Raw genomic sequence first — 19458 nt, 5'->3', positions numbered from 1 at the left:
CTTGTGGGTTTAAATCAAATCAAAGTTTATTTGTCACGTGCGCCGAATACAAAAGGTGTACAGTGAAATGCTTACTTACAGGCACTAACCAACAGTGCAAAAAAGGTATTAGGTGAAGAATAGGTAAGTAAAGAAATAAAAACAACAGTAAAAAGACAGTGAAAAAAACAGTAGGGAGGCTATATACAGTAGTGAGGCTATATACAGGCACCGGTTAGTTGGGCTGATTGAGGTAGTATGTACATGTAGATATGGTTAAAGTGACTATGCATATATGATAAACAGAGAGTAGCAGTAGCGTAAAAGAGGAGTTGGCGGGTGGTGGGTGGCAGGTGGTGGGACACAATGCAGATAGCCCGGTTAGCCAATGTGCAGGGGCACTGGTTGGTTGGGCCAATTGAGGCAGTATGTACATGAATGTATAGTTAAAGTGACTATGCATATATGATAAACAGAGAGTAGCAGCAGCGTAAAAGAGGGGTTGGGGGGGGGGCACACAATGCAAATAGTCCAGGTAGCCATTTCATTACCTGTTCAGGAGTCTTATGGCTTGGGTGTAAAATCTGTTGAGGAGCCTTTTTGTCCTAGACTTGGCACTCCGGTACTGCTTGCCATGCGGTAGTAGAGAGAACAGTCTATGACTGGGGTGGCGGAGGTCTTTGACAATTTTTAGGGCCTTCCTCTGACACCACCTGGTGTAGAGGTCCTGGATGGCAGGCAGCTTAGCCCCAGTGATCTACTGGGCCGTACACACTACCCTCTGTAGTGCCTTGCGGTCAGAGGCCAAGCAATTGCCATACCAGGCAGCGATGCAACCAGTCAGGATGCTCTTATCTTCTTACTTGGATGGCAAGGAGATTCAGGTTTTCATAATTGGTAGTGTAAACATTAATTATACATTATTTTTGTATTATAATCTGGGATGACACCCATATGGTAGACCCCAGTCAGTGAGGTTGATTTATATATAACTGTCACACCCTGATCTGTTTCACCTGTCTTGTGCTTGTCTCCATCCTCCACCAGGTGTCTCCCATTTGTCCCCATTATCTTCTGTGTATTTATACCTGCGTTTTCTGTTTGTCTGTTGCCAGTTTGTCTTATCCCGTCAAATCCTACCCGCATATTCCCGTGCTCTAGTTTTTGTTTTTCCTAGTCTTCCCAGTTCTGCCCTTTCTGCCTGTCCTGATCCTGCCTGCCGTCCTGAACCTGTCGTCCTGTACCTGCCTGACTCTGATTTGGATTATGACTCTTTGCCTGCCTTGACTTACCTTTTGCCTGCCCCTTGTACTATAATAAACTCTGAGACTTGTACTATCTGCCTCTTGTGTCTGCATCTGGGTCTTAGCCTGAGCCATGATATAACATGTTTTTATAAACTCAACCAAGTTAACCAAGATGGTACACTTTGGTGGCAAGCAACAATATTGAGTGGAGCAGCTTCTATCTCAACGCCATCAGACTGTTAAATAGCCATCACTTTGCTGCTTCCACCCGGTTACATAACCTTGCTCCTTAGAGGCTGCTGCCCTATATACATAGACTTGAAATCACTGCCCACTTTAATAATGGAACACTAGTCACTTTAATAATGTTTACATAGTTTTGCTTTACTCATCTCATATGTATATACAGTATTCTATTCTACTGTATTTTAGTCTATGCCACTCCGACATTGCTCGTCCTAATATTTATATATTCCTTAATTCCATTATTTTACTTTTAGGTTTGTGTGTATTGTTATGAATTGTTAGATATTACTGCACTGTTGGAGCTAGAAACCAGAATTTCGTACACCCGCAATAACATCTGCTAAACATGTGTATGTGACCAATAACATTTGATTTTATTTGGAGATTTCGAAGGGTGCGGATTGACGGGTTGGTAATTAGAGCCCATTGAGCATCCAATTTTTATAATCTGGGACACCCAGCGCATCTGTCCACAAGAGATACAACCTTGTGACAGTTATTACTAAATCGGATGCAGCTGATAAGAAACTAAATACTAAATTGGTGAATTGAAACACTAAATTGTTGAATTTAGTGGAAACTTGCCCCTTTGTAACAAACATGGTAACAATTGTTGTTACACCTCTGTAATTACAGAATGCAATTACCACCAGTTACATGTTATTACAGTATAACTATGAGTTATTACAATTAACTACACTACCTGTTACATGTAATTACACTGTAATAATGAAGTTTTACCCTTTGGACTTCATATTGCAAATGTTCTTTAAATACCCCAAGCAACACCAGGTCGGTTGCCAAATACACATGCTGGAAGCTGAGAACAAAAGTTTGGTTAGGCATTTGAATAAGACGAACGTTTTTCAATGTGACACACAACGCGCCGGCGCAGTCAGATCCACGTGGTTGAAGAGCAGTATCTGATTGAAATGGAGGACACGGAGAGGCATAACGGAGCTTGCTCGCTTTTTACATTTAGATAGTTAGGTTCATTAGCGACGTGTTATATTATTGACTCTATTATATTGTTTTGTTAAACTGCCATTATGTGAAAGTCAAAGGTAAGTGGTTAAGTAGTTGTTGGCTAACGTTAGCTATCTAGTTATTGACACGATTCTGTGGATGAAAAGGATGTTTTTATGAGAATATCTGAACAATGATTAAAATATTTGTAACTGATTACATCCACAACTGCGTCAGCTCGTAACATAGCGAAGTATCTTGGCCATTTAAACGAAGGTGTTAATTCAATTTCAGACCAAAAACCAGAAGAAGTCACGTGTGAGTGCGAACCATTTGGCGGAAGAGGTGTTCGGTGCGGTCCCTCACTCCTTCGTGTTTCACCGTGGCCAAGTCGGCAAGAATGTCTGTCAGCTAGTGGAGGACATGCGGCGCGTCATGGAGCCCTTCACTGCAGAATCCCTTAAGGTCCGTTTGTTCATGTCATGAAACTCAAAACTGCTATTTATAACTGACTTGAATCAAATTGACGTTACTGCATGCCACATTTGTTACTTAATATATTTGTTAATGTTTATAAAACGTATCATAATACTTCTGTGATCTTGCACTTTCAACCACTGCTTTGAGTTTATACATAGAAGTGTGTCTTGGCTCATAATGGATTGCATTTGATTGACAGGTCTTGCCTGCTTGTGATTGACAGGTGAGAAAGAAGAATGTGCTGAAGGACTTTGTGGCTGTAGCAGGGCCACTGGGAGTGACACACTTCATGATCTTCACCAAGACGCCCAGCAGTGTCAACATGGTAAATAAGTCAGCAAACACCAGGGGTGTGTTCATTACTGAAACCGTTTTACTGTTTAAGAACCATTCACTGTTTAAGAACCAAACTGAAGCAAATTAAACAGGGAGTGACATACTTGATTTTGTAAAGTAGAAACTCATATTTTTCTTGTAAAAAAAGTATGTTTTGTTATATATATTTTTACCTTTAAAAGGTTTTGTTTGGCGTAAATGGTTTATTTTGCAACAGACAACGTTTTGCAACAGAATCGGCGTAATGAATACACCCCTGTTGCGTTACTGTACCACGTGGGGCTTTAACAGTAGACACTGCAGCTGCTCTAAACCCATGGCCTTATGAAAGGCAGGCATAGGGAATAGCTTTATGATATATCGCTATTGATCAATGAAGTATATGCTGTGTCAGCCACCTCCTTAGTTATTCCGATTGCTGATGCAGATGATGAGTTATGAGAATATCTGAATTCATGATTAAGATGTTTTATCACTGATGCATCAATATCTACATTTGGGCTGTTTACTAGATCCTAATGGCAAATTAGAAAGTGTATGAGTAATTTTTTTCTCTTTCCAGAGGCTTGCTCGGCTGCCGAAAGGCCCTATGCTCCATTTCCGGGTGACCAAAGTGAGTACACAAACCCATATGACTTACTGGAAGAAATGGGCTCAAAGGATGACAGATGTGACTGTTCGGTGATATATGTTCAAAGTAAACGCACTGATGAGCCCCAATACTAGAAACAAGCAAATATAGGGTTTTGTGCTTCAATTGCTTTTCCTGAATATGTTCTTAATCGTTTTCAGTACTCCCTTATTAAAGATGTGGTCTCGTCACTGAAGAGGCACAGAATGCACGAACAGCCGTTCACACATCATGCACTGCTGGTCCTCAATAACTTTGGCTCGGAGGGCATGCATGTCAAACTTATGGCCACCATGTTCCAAAACATGTTCCCTTCCATCAATGTGCACAAGGTATGTCAAAAGCACCAGTACCTGGATTTTTGCTGGATTGGTGATTTGTGAAATATGATGATAGTATAGTCTTCTGATTATCTGTGACGATCACTCAAAAGTAAACGCTTTCTGATATCCCAAAATCCTTTTATCCTCTTATTATATTGATGAGAATCGTATTAGTATGCATTTTAACAGGTTTGCTTCTTGTAGGTAGCCCTCAACGCCATAAAGAGATGTACTTAGCTGAACTACGATCCAGTGTCTCAAGAAATTGAATTTCGCCATTAGTACGTATACAAGATGTTTTGTGCACTCATTTTAATTCAAGGTGGCTTGGTTACTCTATAGGAAGACCGCTTGGGCTCAGAGGATGACAGATTGTGATTTGATTGTTTAGTGATGTATATTCAAAGTAAACGCACTGATGCGCTCATCATGCAGAATCCCCCCCCCCCCCGTAGCTGACTGAATGGATCAGTCCACACTCATCCTTGTCCTTCTCCCTATCCCCCTCTGCAGCAGCCTGAAAGTAGTCCCTGTGGGCATGAGTAGAGGAGTGAAGAAGCTGATGCAGGAAAAGTTCCCCAACGTGAGCAAGTTTGAGGACATCAGTGAGCTGCTGATGAAGTAAGAGCCCTGTCTGTTATAGTCCTAGCAAACTGCAGAGTGTCTCCTGCTCTACTTGATCTATCTGGTCTATCTGCATGTGTTTGGGTTCTCAATATTGCTTTGATGAATTTGAGCTGTTTCATAATGTTATTTGGGTGATACTACCTTGTCTATGTTGGCTGTGAAGTGATCTACCTACAAAGTAATTCTGATTTGGCCAGCTGTTATGTGTTTTCTTACCCTGCTAACTTTCTTTCAGAGGGGCTAATCTTTCAGAAAGTGAAGCAGAGCAAGATGGAGATCACAACATAACGGAACTGCCACAGATCTACTCCGGGCGTGGTAACATGGCGTCTCAACAGAGCGCTGTGAGACTGACTGAGGTGATTACCATGGTGACTTAGTGGCTGATCTTAATGATATTACATTGTAACCAGTGTTTCAATAGAATTGTCTACTCCTGTGTTGGCAGTGACTATAAATGCTAGGTTTATAGCATCAGTTTGTCTTGTCATTTTCTGTCCATGGGATGTACATGATGAAAAGATATCTATGATTACCTGTGATATTTCACAAAAGTAAACGCTTACTGACACATCCTGACATTTATCACCATGGTGCCTTCAGCAGTTGATCCTACTGATGTGACATTGTTAGCAGTTTCTGGTAGGGTTTTACAGCATCAGTCTCTTCAGATTGGCCCACGCATCACCATGCAGCTGGTGAAGATCGAGGACGGAATGGGAGAGGGGAACATTCTCTACCATGCAGTCAGTAAGTACACCTGTCAGCTTCCTGTTGATTTAGCTGTCCATGGGATGTACATGATGAAATGATAACAATGATTACCTGTGATATTTCAACAACAAAAAAGTAAACGCTTACTGACACATCCACTGAGAATGGGTGTTTCTGTTGATTGGTCATGGTGAAATGCTGATACAGGCACTCTGAATGTCTTTTCTGAAGTCGCCAAGACTGAGGAAGAGCTTCAGGAGATCCTGATCCGAAAAGAGGCGCAGATGAAAGAAAAGCAGGAACGGAAGAAAAAACAAGAGCCGGATGTTGCCCAAAAGAAAGCGCTACGGGAGGAGAACAAGTGGGTGTTCTAGCACATTGTAATTGCTAGTCATTCCACCTGAGTTGGAGTGGAACAGTGATGTTTGTTTCTGTAACGTCAGAAAAAGAAGCATGGCAGGCATCAAGAGGAGGCGCCAGGAGGAGGAAGAGCATGACCCTGAAGTGGAGGATCCTGGGAACCAGGATAACAGGCCTCCGGTTGTTGAATCTGACGACGAGGCAGAGTACTACAGACAGGCTGTAGGGGAGGAGCCAGATGAAGGTATGTACTCTTTCAGTACTGAACCAAGTCTCTGTAGTTTGTGTTTTGTTGTACTATATGTTTGTGCTACTTTGGCAGACAAAATCACCTATATTTATTTTTCTCCCTCCCCCATCTAGATATGTTCCCTGCAGCCAAGAGGAGGCAAAGACCTGAAAGGCCCTCAGGATGACCCTTCAAGAAGAGGAAACCGTTCTCTGGCGACGACAGGAAAAACAAATATGGTTCCAAGTCACCTCATAGGTCTGGTCCAGGAGGGAAACCCAAAGACCGAATGGGGGGTGACGTGGACAGGAAAGAGGGAAAGAAATTTGGGGATGGGGGCAAATATTTTGGGAAAATGTCACCAGGGGGCAAGAGGTTTGGAGGAAAGACATTTGGGGATAGGGGCAAACGGTTGGGAGGGAAGAAATTTGGTGACAGGGATAAAAGATTTGGAGGGAAGTTTGAGGGGGGCAGTAAATTTGGGGGTGATGGGGGTTCTAAGTTTAAGGGCAAACCTCGTCCTGGTGGTTTCAAGAAGGGTCCTGGAGGGGCGAAGGGGGGCTTCAAACAGAGGAAGGGGAAGAGCTGAGCTTCATAACCCTTTGAAAGCCTGGACTGATGCACGCTGAGCGCTCTACCCTGGTAAAACACCAGGTGGCAGTATGGACTCACTCTTGTGGTCACTGCAGTTTCTGATCAACATGAACAGAGGAACGCATTCCTTCATGAAAGGACATTGGTATTGCCACAAGTCAGCTGGAGGACTGGATGAAAATGCAATGATGTCATTTTGTACCTTGTGAACATGTTTATACATTTTTTTTTATAAGCATTAGCAAATAAATTGCTGAATACAGGGAAAGAAATTTGGGGATGGGGGCAAATCTTTTGGAAAGATGTCACTGGGGGGCAAGAGGTTGGAGGAAAGAAATCTGGGGATGGGGCAAACGTTTGGAGGACAGAGGAATGTATTCTTTCATGAAAGGACATTGGTATCGCCACAAGTCAGCTGGAGGACTGGATGAAAATGCAATGATGTCATTTTGTACCTTGTGAACATGTTTATAAAAATGTTATAAGTATTGGCAAATACATTTTTGAATACAAAGTTCAGCTCAATTGTGTGTAGCGTTTTTTCCTTGTGTCTGACTCATGTAGCCTCTGCCACAAGCTTTCACTTCAAAGCGTGACCGTAAACTGGAGCCGAGGCTGATGCGCATGAGACTTGAGTATGGAACGCCGTTTGGGTCTTTGCGTGTCAAAAAGATACACATAAAATAACACTATTTGACTTGTGTCAAATAAGCTTGACCAATCGGCCTGAATATGACTCCAGGTCACATAATTTAACACGTTCATACATTTTTTACGTAGTTATTACACATTGATTACACTCACTCGTAATTCATATGTCACAAAGATTCACCTATAAGTATGCTATGAGTCATAGATTTTTGTCACTGATGATCCACATTTGCATAAAGGTCGTTTGGACTCCGCCCAATTCTCGGGTACTGATAACAGACGTTCACTCAGCTTCTGTTCTTCCGAGGTAAAATAAGCTGTCCAAACGGTGTTCCATAGAGTTGTCACATTTTCATTTGGTACTGTGCTACAAATAGAACAAGGGGCAGGCAGTGTTGGTCACACTTCTTGAAAATGCTTACAAATGGGTTGATTTGGTTGGATGGAAGGTCAGAAAGGGAAGTGACTGCTTTAAATCTTTGTACATGTAACTCACCTATCATGGGAAGTTCTACTGGTCTCTGTGTGAACGTCTACCCCAGGAAATGTAGCCTTATCTGTCTGTCAATGAGTAAGTACTAATCTGGCTTTATTCTGAGGTCATTGCCATTATACATTTAAATATCTGTAAAGTGTAAGGACAAAAATGGAGTAAATGTGGACCGTTTATAGTTGACCACCTGTTTTTTAATGCTGGTGCATGCTTCAGGTTTTTGTGTCTGTTGAATAGACTGGAGAAGTAACATTAGAAACGGTCTTGTGGCTTTTCTTAGAGAGAAATTCTATTTAACTTGTTTTAGGCTCCATGGGGTGTTTTGGACAGACATTCTGTTGGTTTAAGATTTACACAACCTTGGTCCATGGTATTTTAGATTATTATTTGCTATCCATTGCACAACATTAGTATGGAGAACTGCAGTGTGTTTTTATTTATTTTTGACCACAGGTGTATATTTCTGATAAGACAACAGCTCTGAAGGTATCTTAAAACACTACTAATACTAGCAATTTATTACATGTATTGCGACAGAATGATACTGATTGATGTTATGAACAATTGTGACTGATGTATTGGCTGGCACAGTGCAAAGTTCCCCTAAGGGGATCAGTATGACCTGCATAAAAGAATGGTTCTCCACTTCAGCACAGAATATAATGAATATCTTTATCCTTTTTCTTCCACAGAGATGAACAAATACCACTTTTGGGAGCCAGTTTGCACAGCCTTTTCCCCTCCTATTTTCTAATCTCCCACGGAAATCAATACACAAACATGATGGATTACAACTCTTCTTGTCATGGTGACAAGTTCCAAGTGCAGTTATTGCCTTCAATGTACGGTGTTGAGTTCTGTGTGGCGTTGGTTGGTAACCTGTTTGCCCTGAGACTCTTGGCGACCAGGGAGAGGAACAACTGGCACACTGGTGTGGTGCTGTCCTGTAACCTGGCCATCAGTGACCTGCTCTATGTCCTCACCCTGCCCCTGCTCATAGTCTACTACATGCAGGAGAACTGGCTGTTTGGGATGGCGGTCTGTAAGATAGAACGCTTCCTCTTCACCTGCAACTTGTATGTCAGCATCTACTTCATCATGTGTATCAGTGTGAACCGCTATGTGGCCATTGTGTACCCCTTCTCCAGCTGGAACCATGTGAACCCCGCCAAAGCCAAGGCTGCCAGTGTCGTCATCTGGATCTTTGTGACAGCCATCTCCTCTCCTGTGCTGAAGTTTGCCTCCACATGTCCAGAGGGAAGCAAACAAACCAATTGTGTATCCTATTCCTATTGTACCAACAGTGATGCAGTTGAAGTTGCATACACTCACTTTTATTACAAAGTCTTTCTGTCTGTGGCTGGGTGTTTTATTCCCTTCCTGGTCACATTTGCATCATACTGCGCAGTGTTGAGGGCGGTGTGGAGGAATGTGAATATAACCTCCCTGGAGAAACGGAAGGTGGCCCTGATGGTGTTTGCGGTGGTTGTGCTATACGCCATTTCCTTTGTGCCTTATCATCTCCTCCAGAGCTACTATTTCTTCCGCAAGGTTGATGAACTTGGCTCTTTCTGCGACTGGGTGTACAAGGCCTACCAGGTGTCCAAGGGACTGGCTACACTGAACATGTGCATCCATCCACTGCTCTACGTGGCTGTGTTTGATAACATCCGAGTGGCCTGCTGTGGAAGGAGCTCAGCAGATATGGCAATGAATAATACATGAACAAAATGATGCTCTCTCTGCTCCTTGGATGCTTGCACTTATGGTGTTTCTGATAAGCAAGTGTTACACACAGTTGATGACTTATCTGTAAATAACTGCAGCTATATGTACTTCCTTCCAATGTTCTGATGTAAGATGTTTTTGATGGTCATGTTTCTTTTCATGAAGTCTAAACTATGCTCTCTTCTATATTCATTATTACAGTATCAGATAATAGAAATTGAACATGTTCAAAATAACTATTTGAAATGTAGCTACATTACAACATAATAACTTACAGTTTTCACACGATGAGAAATATATTAACACCAAAAGCACTGGATAAAAAGTTATTATAACAACCATGTTGTGCCCTAGGAGACGGTGGATGGGAAAGCGTGCTAGTTTGAAATTGAAAATAGGCGCTGTAGCTATTGATAAAGAAGAACATCAAGACGATGCAGTTGCTTTAGAAGTGAGATCGGTTAAATGGCGTCCCTTGAGAGGGCAAGAACAAGATGTATGTGAGGAGAAGTGCCGTATTATCATAAGGAGATGTATACTTGGAATACGGAGGAGGAATGGAGGGAAAACGTGAGACAGATGAGGTCTAAGAGAGAGGGAGAAATAGGGTGAGCTTAAGTCGGTTAAAAGTGGCGGGGAAAAGGGAGATGGTTTGTTAAAGAGGAATGGTAGAAAGTGTAAGCAGAGTGAGTTGTACGCAGGATCGAAGACAGGAGGGGAAATAGAAGTTAAACAGGGCGAAGTATCGGAGGCGCAATGGCGACCTGTCATTCAGGCAGGTAGCCCCACCTGTTTAGTAAAATACATTTTAAAAAAAAAATATATATATATATACACACGTTTTGCATGTTATTTTGGCATTTATGTGTCACATAAATGTTTACAACTCAAACAAAACATTTGTTAGTAAAATGTAGAATTGTAAACTGGGTGGTTCGAGCCCTGAATGCTGATTGGCTCCCGAGTGGCGCAGCGGTCGAATGCACTGCATCTTATTAGTGCTAGAGGCGTCAATACAGACACCCTGGTTCAAATCAGGTTGTATCACAACCGGCCATGATTGGGTGCCCCATAGGGCTGCGCACAAATGGCCCAGCGTCGTCAGGGTTTGGCTGGTGTAGGCAGTCATTGTAAATAAAAATTTGTTCTTAACTGACTTGCCTAGTTAAATTTAAAAATATACAGTTGAAGTTTACATACACCTAAGCCAAATATATTTAAACTCAGTTTTTCAGAATTCCTGACATTTAATCATAGTAAAAATTCCCTTTCTTAGGTCAGTTAGGTTCACCACTTTATTTTAAGAATGTGAAATGTCAGAATAATAGTAGAGAGGATGATTTATTTCAGCTTTTATTTATTTCATCACATTCCCAGTGGGTCAGAAGTTTAGATACCCTCAATTAGTATTCAGTAGCAGTGCCTTTAAATTGTTTAACTTTGGTCAAACGTTTCAGGTAGCCTTCCACAAGCTTCCCACAATAAGTTGGGTGAATTTTGGCCCATTCCTCCTGACAGAGCTGGTGTAACTGAGTCAGGTTTGTAGACCTCCTTGCTCGCTTTTTCAGTTCTGCCCACAAATGTTCAATAGGATTGAGGTCAGGGCTTTGTGATGGCCACTCCAATACCTTGACTTTGTTGTCCTTAAGCCATTGTGCCACAACTTTGGAAGTATGCTTGGGGTCATTGTCCATTTGGAAGACCCATTTGTGACCAAGCTTTAACTTCCTGACTGATGTCTTGAGATATTGCTTCACTATATCCACATAATGTTCCTCCCTCATGATGCCATCTATTTTGTGAAGTGCATAATCTGGTGCGTATTCGGGATGGAGATGAGTGGAAAAACGTGTTTAGTACCACATCTGGCCATTATGAGTACCTCGTCATGCCGTATGGGTTAAAGAATGCTCCAGCCGTCTTTCAATCATTTGTAGACAAGATTCTCAGGGACCTGCACGGGCAGGGTGTGGTGGTGTATATTGATGATATCCTGATCTATTCAGCCACACGCGCCGCGCATGTGTCTCTGGTGCTCAAGGTACTTGGGTGACTGCTGGAGCATGACCTGTACGTTAAGGCTGAGAAATGTGTGTTCTCCAAACGAGCCGTTTCTTTCCTGGGTTATCGCATTTCCACCTCGGGGGTGGTGATGGAGTGTGACCTCGTTAATGCCGTGCGTAATTGGCCGACTCCGACTACGGTAAAGGAGGTGCAGCGGTTTTTAGGGTTTGCCAATTACTACCGGAGGTTTATCCAGGGTTTTGGCCAGGTGGCGGTTCCCATTACCTCACTGCTGAAGGGGGGGCCGGAACGTTTACGGTGGTCGGCAGAGGCGGACAGAGCTTTCAATCGTTTGAAGGCGCTGTTCACCGACGCTCCCGTGTTGGCACATCCGGACCCCTCTTTGGCGTTCATAGTGGAGGTGGACGCGTCCGAGGCTGGGGTTGGAGCCGTGCTATCACAGCGCTCGGGCACGCCACCGAAGCTCCTCCCCTGCGCTTTCTTTTCGAAGAAGCTCAGTCCGGCGGAGCGAAACAATGATGTGGGGGACCGGGAGTTGTTAGCTGTGGTAAAGGCCCTGAAGGTGTGGAGACATTGGCTTGAGGGGGCCAAGCACCCTTTCCTTATCTGGACTGACCACCGTAATCTGGAGTATATCCGGGCAGCAAGGAGACTGAATCCTCGTCAGTAAAGGTGGGCCATGTTTTTCACCAGATTTAGGTTCACTATCTCTTATAGACCGGGTTCCCTCAACACGAAGGCCGACGCGCTGTCCCGTCTCTATGACACCGAGGATCGGCCCATCGATCCTACTCCCATACTTCCAGCTTCAAGGTTGGTGGCACCGGTGGTATAGGAGGTGGACGCGGACATCGAGCGGGCGTTACGGTTGGAACCTGCGCCTCCACAGTGTCCTACAGGTCTTAAGTACGTGCCGCTTGGTGTCTGTTACGCACGCCTCTATAAAGAGGGAACGCAACTCCCTGCTACAACTCAACTCCCCGTGAAGTGAAAGAGGTATGGACTGTAGGTGCGAATAAGGACGACAAAGGCAGAATTTACCGTTACTAGGATTTATTTTCTTAAACGGTAATATGGGGAAAAGGGGCTGGACGGAACCAAAGCAAAGAAAGTAAATATCAAAGCTCCCCCTCTCCTATCTAACCTGCCTACCCACTACTTACCTAACTTAGCACCACCTGGTGCCCTAACCAAAATACAGGGGGTGGTCCGCCCAGGTCTTACCTAGTGTGCCTAGACATTGAATATACTAGGGGTATATGTATGCCCTCGGGCCTCTTGCCTAAGCACTCCCTAAGTGCCTTCCCCTTCCCCCCTGGGAACAAATGAAACAGAATAATTATTAACAATTTCACAAACACTTTACAACAAAACTGAGTAAACTAACTCAGGCCACTAAAGAAGCTTTGACAAAGCAACAAACACAGAACTCTTTCTAATGATTTCTCCAAAACATTCAATCTCCCTCTAACCTTTTCTCCAAAATATTCAATCTCCCTCTAACCTTTTCTCCAAAATATTCAATCTCCCTCTAACCTTTTCTCCAAAATATTCAATCTCCCTCTAACCTTTTCTCCAAAATATTCAATCTCCCTCTAACCTTTTCTCCAAAATATTCAATCTCCCTCTAATCTCTCATGATTTCTCTCTCCTTCTGAACAGAACACTGGCTTTTATATCTTCTGGTGGCAATGGTGATTAGAGTCAGCTGCTTCTTGACGAGGGGGCGGAGTCAGCTCCAATCATCAATTAGCCTGGTGTCGACCAATCAGCTGGTTGGGGAGGCTTCCAGGAAGCCATCTCCTGAAATACACACACTCAAATACAACACAGAAACTGGGGAACGTAACAGTGTCCGTGATCAATTGATTCGGTGGGCTCATACACTACCCTCTTCGGGTCATCCTGGTATTGCGAGGACAGTGCGTGGTCTTAGGGGGAAGTACTGGTGGCCCACCTTAGCTAAGGACGTGAGGTTCTATGTCTCCTCCTGTTCGGTGTGCGCTCAGAGTAAGGCTCTTAGGCACCTGCCTAGAGGGAAGTTACAGCCTCTCTCCGTTCCACAACGGCCGTGGTCTCATCTGTCGGTGGACTTTCTTACCGATCTTCCCCCGTCTCAGGGAAACACTACGATCCTGGTCGTTGTGGATCGGTTTTCTAAGTCCTGCCGTCTCCTCCCGTTGCCCGGTCTCCCTACGGCCCTACAGACTGCGGAGGCCCTGTTTACCCATGTCTTCCGGCACTACGGGGTGCCTGAGGACATCGTTTCTGATCGGGGTCCCCAGTTCACGTCCCGAGTTTGGAGGGCGTTTATGGAGCGTCTGGGGGTCTCGGTCAGCCTGACCTCGGGTTATCACCCCGAGAGTAATGGGCAGGTGGAGAGAGTGAACCAGGAGGTGGGTAGGTTTCTGCGGTCGTATTGCCAGGACCGGCCAGGAGAATGGGTGAGGTACGTCCCATGGGCGGAGGTGGCTCAGAACTCACCCCGCCACTCCTCCACGAACATGTCCCCGTTTCAATGCGTGTTGTGCTACCAGCCGGTCCTGGCACCGTGGCATCAGAGTCAGACCGAGGCTCCTGCGGTGGAGGAGTGGGTGCAGCGCTCTAAGGAGACCTGGAGGGCCGTCCAGGAATCACTTAAGCAAGCTGGTGGACGGCAGAAGAGGAGCGCTGACCGCTACCGCAGTGAGGCCCCCGTGTTCGCACCGGGGGACAGGGTCTGGCTCTCGACCCGAAACCTGCCCCTCCGCCTGCCCTGCCGGAAGCTGGGGCCGCAGTGTGTGGGGCCATTTAAAGTCCTGAGGAGGATAAACGAGGTGTGTTATAGATTACAACTCCCTTCTTACTATCGTATTAACCCCTCGTTTCATGTGTGTCTCCTCAGGCCGGTGGTAGCTGGTCCCCTGCAGGAAGGTGAGGTGCCGGAGGTCCCTCCGCCCCCTCTGGACATGGAGGGGTCCCCGGCGTACACAGTACGTGCTGTTCTGGACTCTAGATGCCGGGTGAGGGGCCTGCAGTACCTCGTGGACTGGGAGGGGTACGGTCCGGAGGAGAGGTGCTGGGTACCGGTGGGGACATCTTGGATCCGTCACTGCTGAGGGATTTCCATCGCCTCCATCCGGATCGCCCTGCGCCTCGCCCTCCGGGTCGCCCTCGAGGCCGGTGTCGGTGCGCTGCGGGAGCCGCGCGTCAGGGGGGGGGGTACTGTTACGACTCCCACCGAAGGTGGCTCCTCTTCCTGTTCGGGCGGCGCTCGGCGGTCGTCGTCACCGGTCTACTAGCTGCCACCGATCCCCTTTTCCTTTTCTGTTAGTTTTGTCTTATTGTTTACACCTGTTTCTTGTTTGGGTTTTGGTTAGGGCTATTTAAGCCGGTTATGCCCACCTGCTTTTGTGCGGGCTTGTTCCTCTGTTAGTTTATTGATGTGCATTTGTATCTTATTTTCTTCGGACTGTTTGGGTCCTGTTTTTGGGCCGGTCAGTTTGTATGCGCCTGGTGTTTTTGGCGTGACCTTTTCTGTACCGGAATAAATACGATTGTCCTAACCCTCTGCTCTCTGCGCCTGACTCCAAACCCACTACTAATAGAAGTCCTGACAATATCAAGCAAAGAGGCACTGAGTTTGAAGGTAGGCCTTGAAATACATCCACAGGTACACCTCCAATTGACTCAAATTATGTCAATTAGCCTATCAGAAGCTTCTAAACCAATGACATCATTTTCTGGAATTTTCCAAGCTGTTTAAAGGCACAGTTAACTTAATGTATGTCAACTTCTGACCCACTGGAATTGTGATACAGTGAATTATAAGTGAAATAATCTGTCTGTAAACAATTGTTGGAAAAATTACTTGTGTCATGCACAAAGTAGATGTCCTAACCGACTTGCAATTTTTTTTTTTTGTTAACAAGAAATTTGTGGAGTGGTTGAAAAATGAGTTTTAATGACTCCAACCTAAGTGTATGTAAACTTCCGACTTCCACTGTACAGTCGTGGCCAAAAGTTTTGAGAATGACACAAATATTAATTTCCACAACGTTTGCTGCTTCAGTGTCTTTAGATATTTTTGTCAGATGTTACTATGGAACACTGAAGTATAATTACAAGCATTTCATAAGTGTCAAAGGCTTTTATTTACAATTACATGAAGTTGATGCAAAGAGTCAATATTTGCATTGTTGACCCTTCTTTTTCAAGACCTCTGCAATCCGCCCTGGCATGCTGTCAATTAACTTCTGGGCCTCATCCTGACTGATGGCAGCCCATTCTTTCATAATCAATGCTTGGAGTTTGTCAGAATTTGTCGGTTTTTGTTTGTCCACCCTCCTCTTGAGGATTGACCACAAGTTCTCAATGGGATTAAGGTCTGAGGAGTTACCTGGCCATGGACCCAAAATATCGATGTTTTGTTCCCTGAGCCACTTAATTATCACTTTTGCCTTTGTGCAAGGTGCTCCATCATGCTGTAAAAGGCATTGTTCATCACCAAACTGTTCCTGGATGGTTGGGAGAGGTTGCTCTCGGAGGATGTGTTGGTGCCATTCTTTATTCATGGCTGTGTTCTTAGGCAAAATTGTGAGTGAGGCCACTCCCTTGGCTGAGAAGCAACCCCACACATGAATGGTCTCAGGATGCTTTACTGTTGGCATGACACAGTACTGATGGTAGCACTCACCTTGTCTTCTCCGGACAAGCTTTTTTCCGGATGCCCCAAACAATCGGAAAGAGGATTCATCAGAGAAAATGACTTTACCCCAGTCCTCAGCAGTCCAATCCCTGTACCTTTTGCAGAATATCAGTCTGTCCCTCATGTTTTTCCTGGAAAGAAGTGGCTTCTTTGCTGCCCTTCTTGACACCAGGCCATCCTCCAAAAGTCTTTGCCTCACTGTGCATGCAGATGCACTCACACCTGCCTGCTGCCATTCCTGAGCAAGCTCTGTACTGGTGGTGCCCCGATCCCGCAGCTGAATCAACTTTAGGAGACGGTCCTGGCGCTTGCTGGACTTTCTTGGGCGCCCTGAAGCGTTCTTCACAACAGTTGAAAAGCTCTCCTTGAAGTTCTTGATGATCCGATAAATGGTTGATTTAGGTGCAATCTTACTGGCAGCAATATCCTTGCCTGTGAAGCCCTTTTTGTGCAAAGCAATGATGACAGCATGTGTTTCCTTGCAGGTAACCATGGTTGACAGAGGAAGAACAATGATTCTAGAAGCTTCCAGTCTGTTATTCGAACTCAATCAGCATGACAAAGTGATCTCCAGCCTTGTCCTCGTCAACACTCACACCTGTGTTAACAAAAGAATCACTAACATGATGTCAGCTGGTCCTTTTGTGGCAGGGCTGAAATGCGGTGGGAATGTTTGTTGGGGATTCAGTTCATTTGCATGGCAAATAGGGACTTTGCAATTCATCTGATCACTCTTCATAACATTCTGGAGTATATGCAAATTACCATCATACAAACTGAGGCAGCAGACTTTGTGAAAATTAATATTTGTGTCATTCTCAAAACTTTTGGCCACGACTGTATATATATCAGACCGTATACCATGGGTATGACAAAACATTTATTTTTACTGCTCTAATTACCACGGCTAAGGGCTGTGTCCTAGCACTCTGCGTTGCATGGTGCAATAGAACAGCCCTTAGCCGTGGTATATTGGCCATATACCACATATACCACACCACCCTCTTGCCTTATTTTCTTAAGTAAATTCCATTTGTGCATGTGCATAACTATAGATAAATTCTGACAGGAGAGTTTGAGTGATGAAAGTTGGACAGATGATCTCAATATGTTCAAGAAACACTTGGACGAACTTAAAAAAATAATAATGTTAGGCTATTTTCTGGCAATTGTGCCATCTTTATGTGCCAGATGTTAAGACTACAAACAATTATAAATGGCCTATTTGCAAGATTGACTTGTCACTTCAATAGGCATAGGCAATTGACTAAAATCTGGGTTTATAATTGCAATTCAACGTTGCCATGGTTTGCTGAGCTAGATGCAGGTAACGTTAGCCTTTAGCCTCTGAAAGGCCAACATCTAATTTCAGGGAAAAGTCCACAATGAAACTGACATTAAATGTGGAGAATGATACATACGCGATATGGCTGTGACCATGATCACAATTGATAACTTCCAATTTAATTAACTAAACATGGTCATTAAGAATTGCATAATAACAAAAGGCTACAACAAAAAACGGAGTTATATTTATTAAATCCGTTTGCCAGCTCCAGGTAGGCTTCACAAGTGACACAAATTGATTTGCAATGACTCCAGTGATATCGTAAATTCAACATATTTATTGTACTGTGTCAAATGGTAGGTTACAGTAGCCTAGAATGGCATAGAAATTAATAGCCTACTTGATGGCCAACATATGCTAATGTGGCCTATCATTCTCCACATTTAATGTCAGTTTCATAGTGGACTTTTTCTCCATAAATTCCATTTTAAATGTCCACTCTAGAGCGCTGCGCGAGTGAACATTTGAAACGGAATATATGGGGGAAAAGTCCACTATGAAACTGACATTAAATGTGGAGAATGATAGGCCACATTTGCATATGTTGGCCATCAAGTAGGCTTTTAATATCTATGCCATTCTAGGCTACTCTAGAACTGAGCATGAGTAAAACCCTTCGCTTGATACGGTTATCCATAAGAAAAGTCGCCATTTGAATGCAGTTTACTTTAATCCACCTCTGGGCGAATTTATCTAAAGAGCTCTAGAGCACATAAAGTCCTTTTCCGATGCTTTGTCGCCATTATATCAGTTCTAGTGCGTCAATATGTTTTATGGAAAACATATTAAATAGCCTACCTACAACTGGTAAAAAGTTGTCACGATGCTGCACTGTCTCCTTGACTCAGCAGTATGGGATCAATATCATGCCAAATATATTGTGAACAAACCTGCAACGCCATATTTGGAAGCGCTAAGGTCACCTGACTTTTGGCAGGGATTTGACAACAAGAAAAAGACCAAAAGTTCTCACATGTAGAAAGAGATTTGTAGTACCCCTAGAAAGCATGTAGTAACTCTAGAAAGCACAACTACAAATCGCTTTTTTGGGGGTCATTGTCCTGTTGAAAAACAAATGATAGTCCCACTAAACGCAAACCAGATGGGATGGAGTATCGCTGCAGAATGCTGTTGTAGCCATGCTGGTTAAGTGCGCCTTGAATTCTAAATAAATCACTGACAGTGTCACCAGCAAAGCACCCCACACCATCGCATCTCCTCCTCCATGCTTCACGGTGGGAACCACACATGCAGAGATCATCAGTTCATCTACTCTGCATCTCACAAAGACACAGTGGTTGGAACCAAAAATCTCCAATTTGGACTCATCAGACCAAAGGACAGATTTCCACCTGTCTTGTTCATTGCTTGTGTTTCTTGGCCCAAGCAAGTCTCTTCTTATTATTGGTGTCCTTTAGTAGTGGTTTCTTGGCAGTAATTCGACCATGAAGACCTGATTCACACTGTCTCCTCTGAACAGTTGATGTTGAGATGTGTCTGTTACTTGAACTCTGTGAAGCATTTATTTGGGCTGCAATTTCTGAGGCTGGTAACTCTAATGAACTTATCCTCTGCAGCAGAGGTAACTCTGTGTCTTCCTTTCCTGTGGCGGTCCTCATGAGAGACAGTTTCATAATAGCGCTTGATGGTTTTTGCGACTGCAATTGAAGAAAGTTTAAAAGTTCTTGACAGTTTCCGGATTGACTGACCTTCATGTATTAAAGTAATGACAGACTGTCATTTCTCTTTTCTTATTTGAGCTGTTCTTGCCATAATATGGACTTGGTCTTTTAC

General features: G+C 44.0%; 1 protein-coding gene and 1 pseudogene across 1 annotated transcript; both read left to right on the top strand.

The window, feature by feature from the left end:
• The first annotated feature begins 2736 nt into the window (after nt 1–2736).
• LOC120037184 lies at nt 2737–7245 on the top strand (annotated as a pseudogene).
• A 629-nt stretch (nt 7246–7874) lies between these two features.
• On the top strand, nt 7875–10132 carry LOC120037174 (P2Y purinoceptor 11-like). The gene is made up of 2 exons (XM_038983349.1): nt 7875–7954; nt 8569–10132. Exon 2 carries the CDS (start codon nt 8657–8659, stop codon nt 9599–9601), a length of 945 nt encoding a protein of 314 aa, XP_038839277.1. The 5' UTR covers nt 7875–7954; nt 8569–8656; the 3' UTR covers nt 9602–10132.
• The last annotated feature ends 9326 nt before the right edge of the window (nt 10133–19458 follow it).

This window comes from Salvelinus namaycush, chromosome 3 (genome assembly GCF_016432855.1).
Source record: "Salvelinus namaycush isolate Seneca chromosome 3, SaNama_1.0, whole genome shotgun sequence".
Classification (NCBI taxonomy): Eukaryota; Metazoa; Chordata; class Actinopteri; order Salmoniformes; family Salmonidae; genus Salvelinus; species Salvelinus namaycush.
This window is presented reverse-complemented; position numbering and strand designations above follow the sequence as displayed.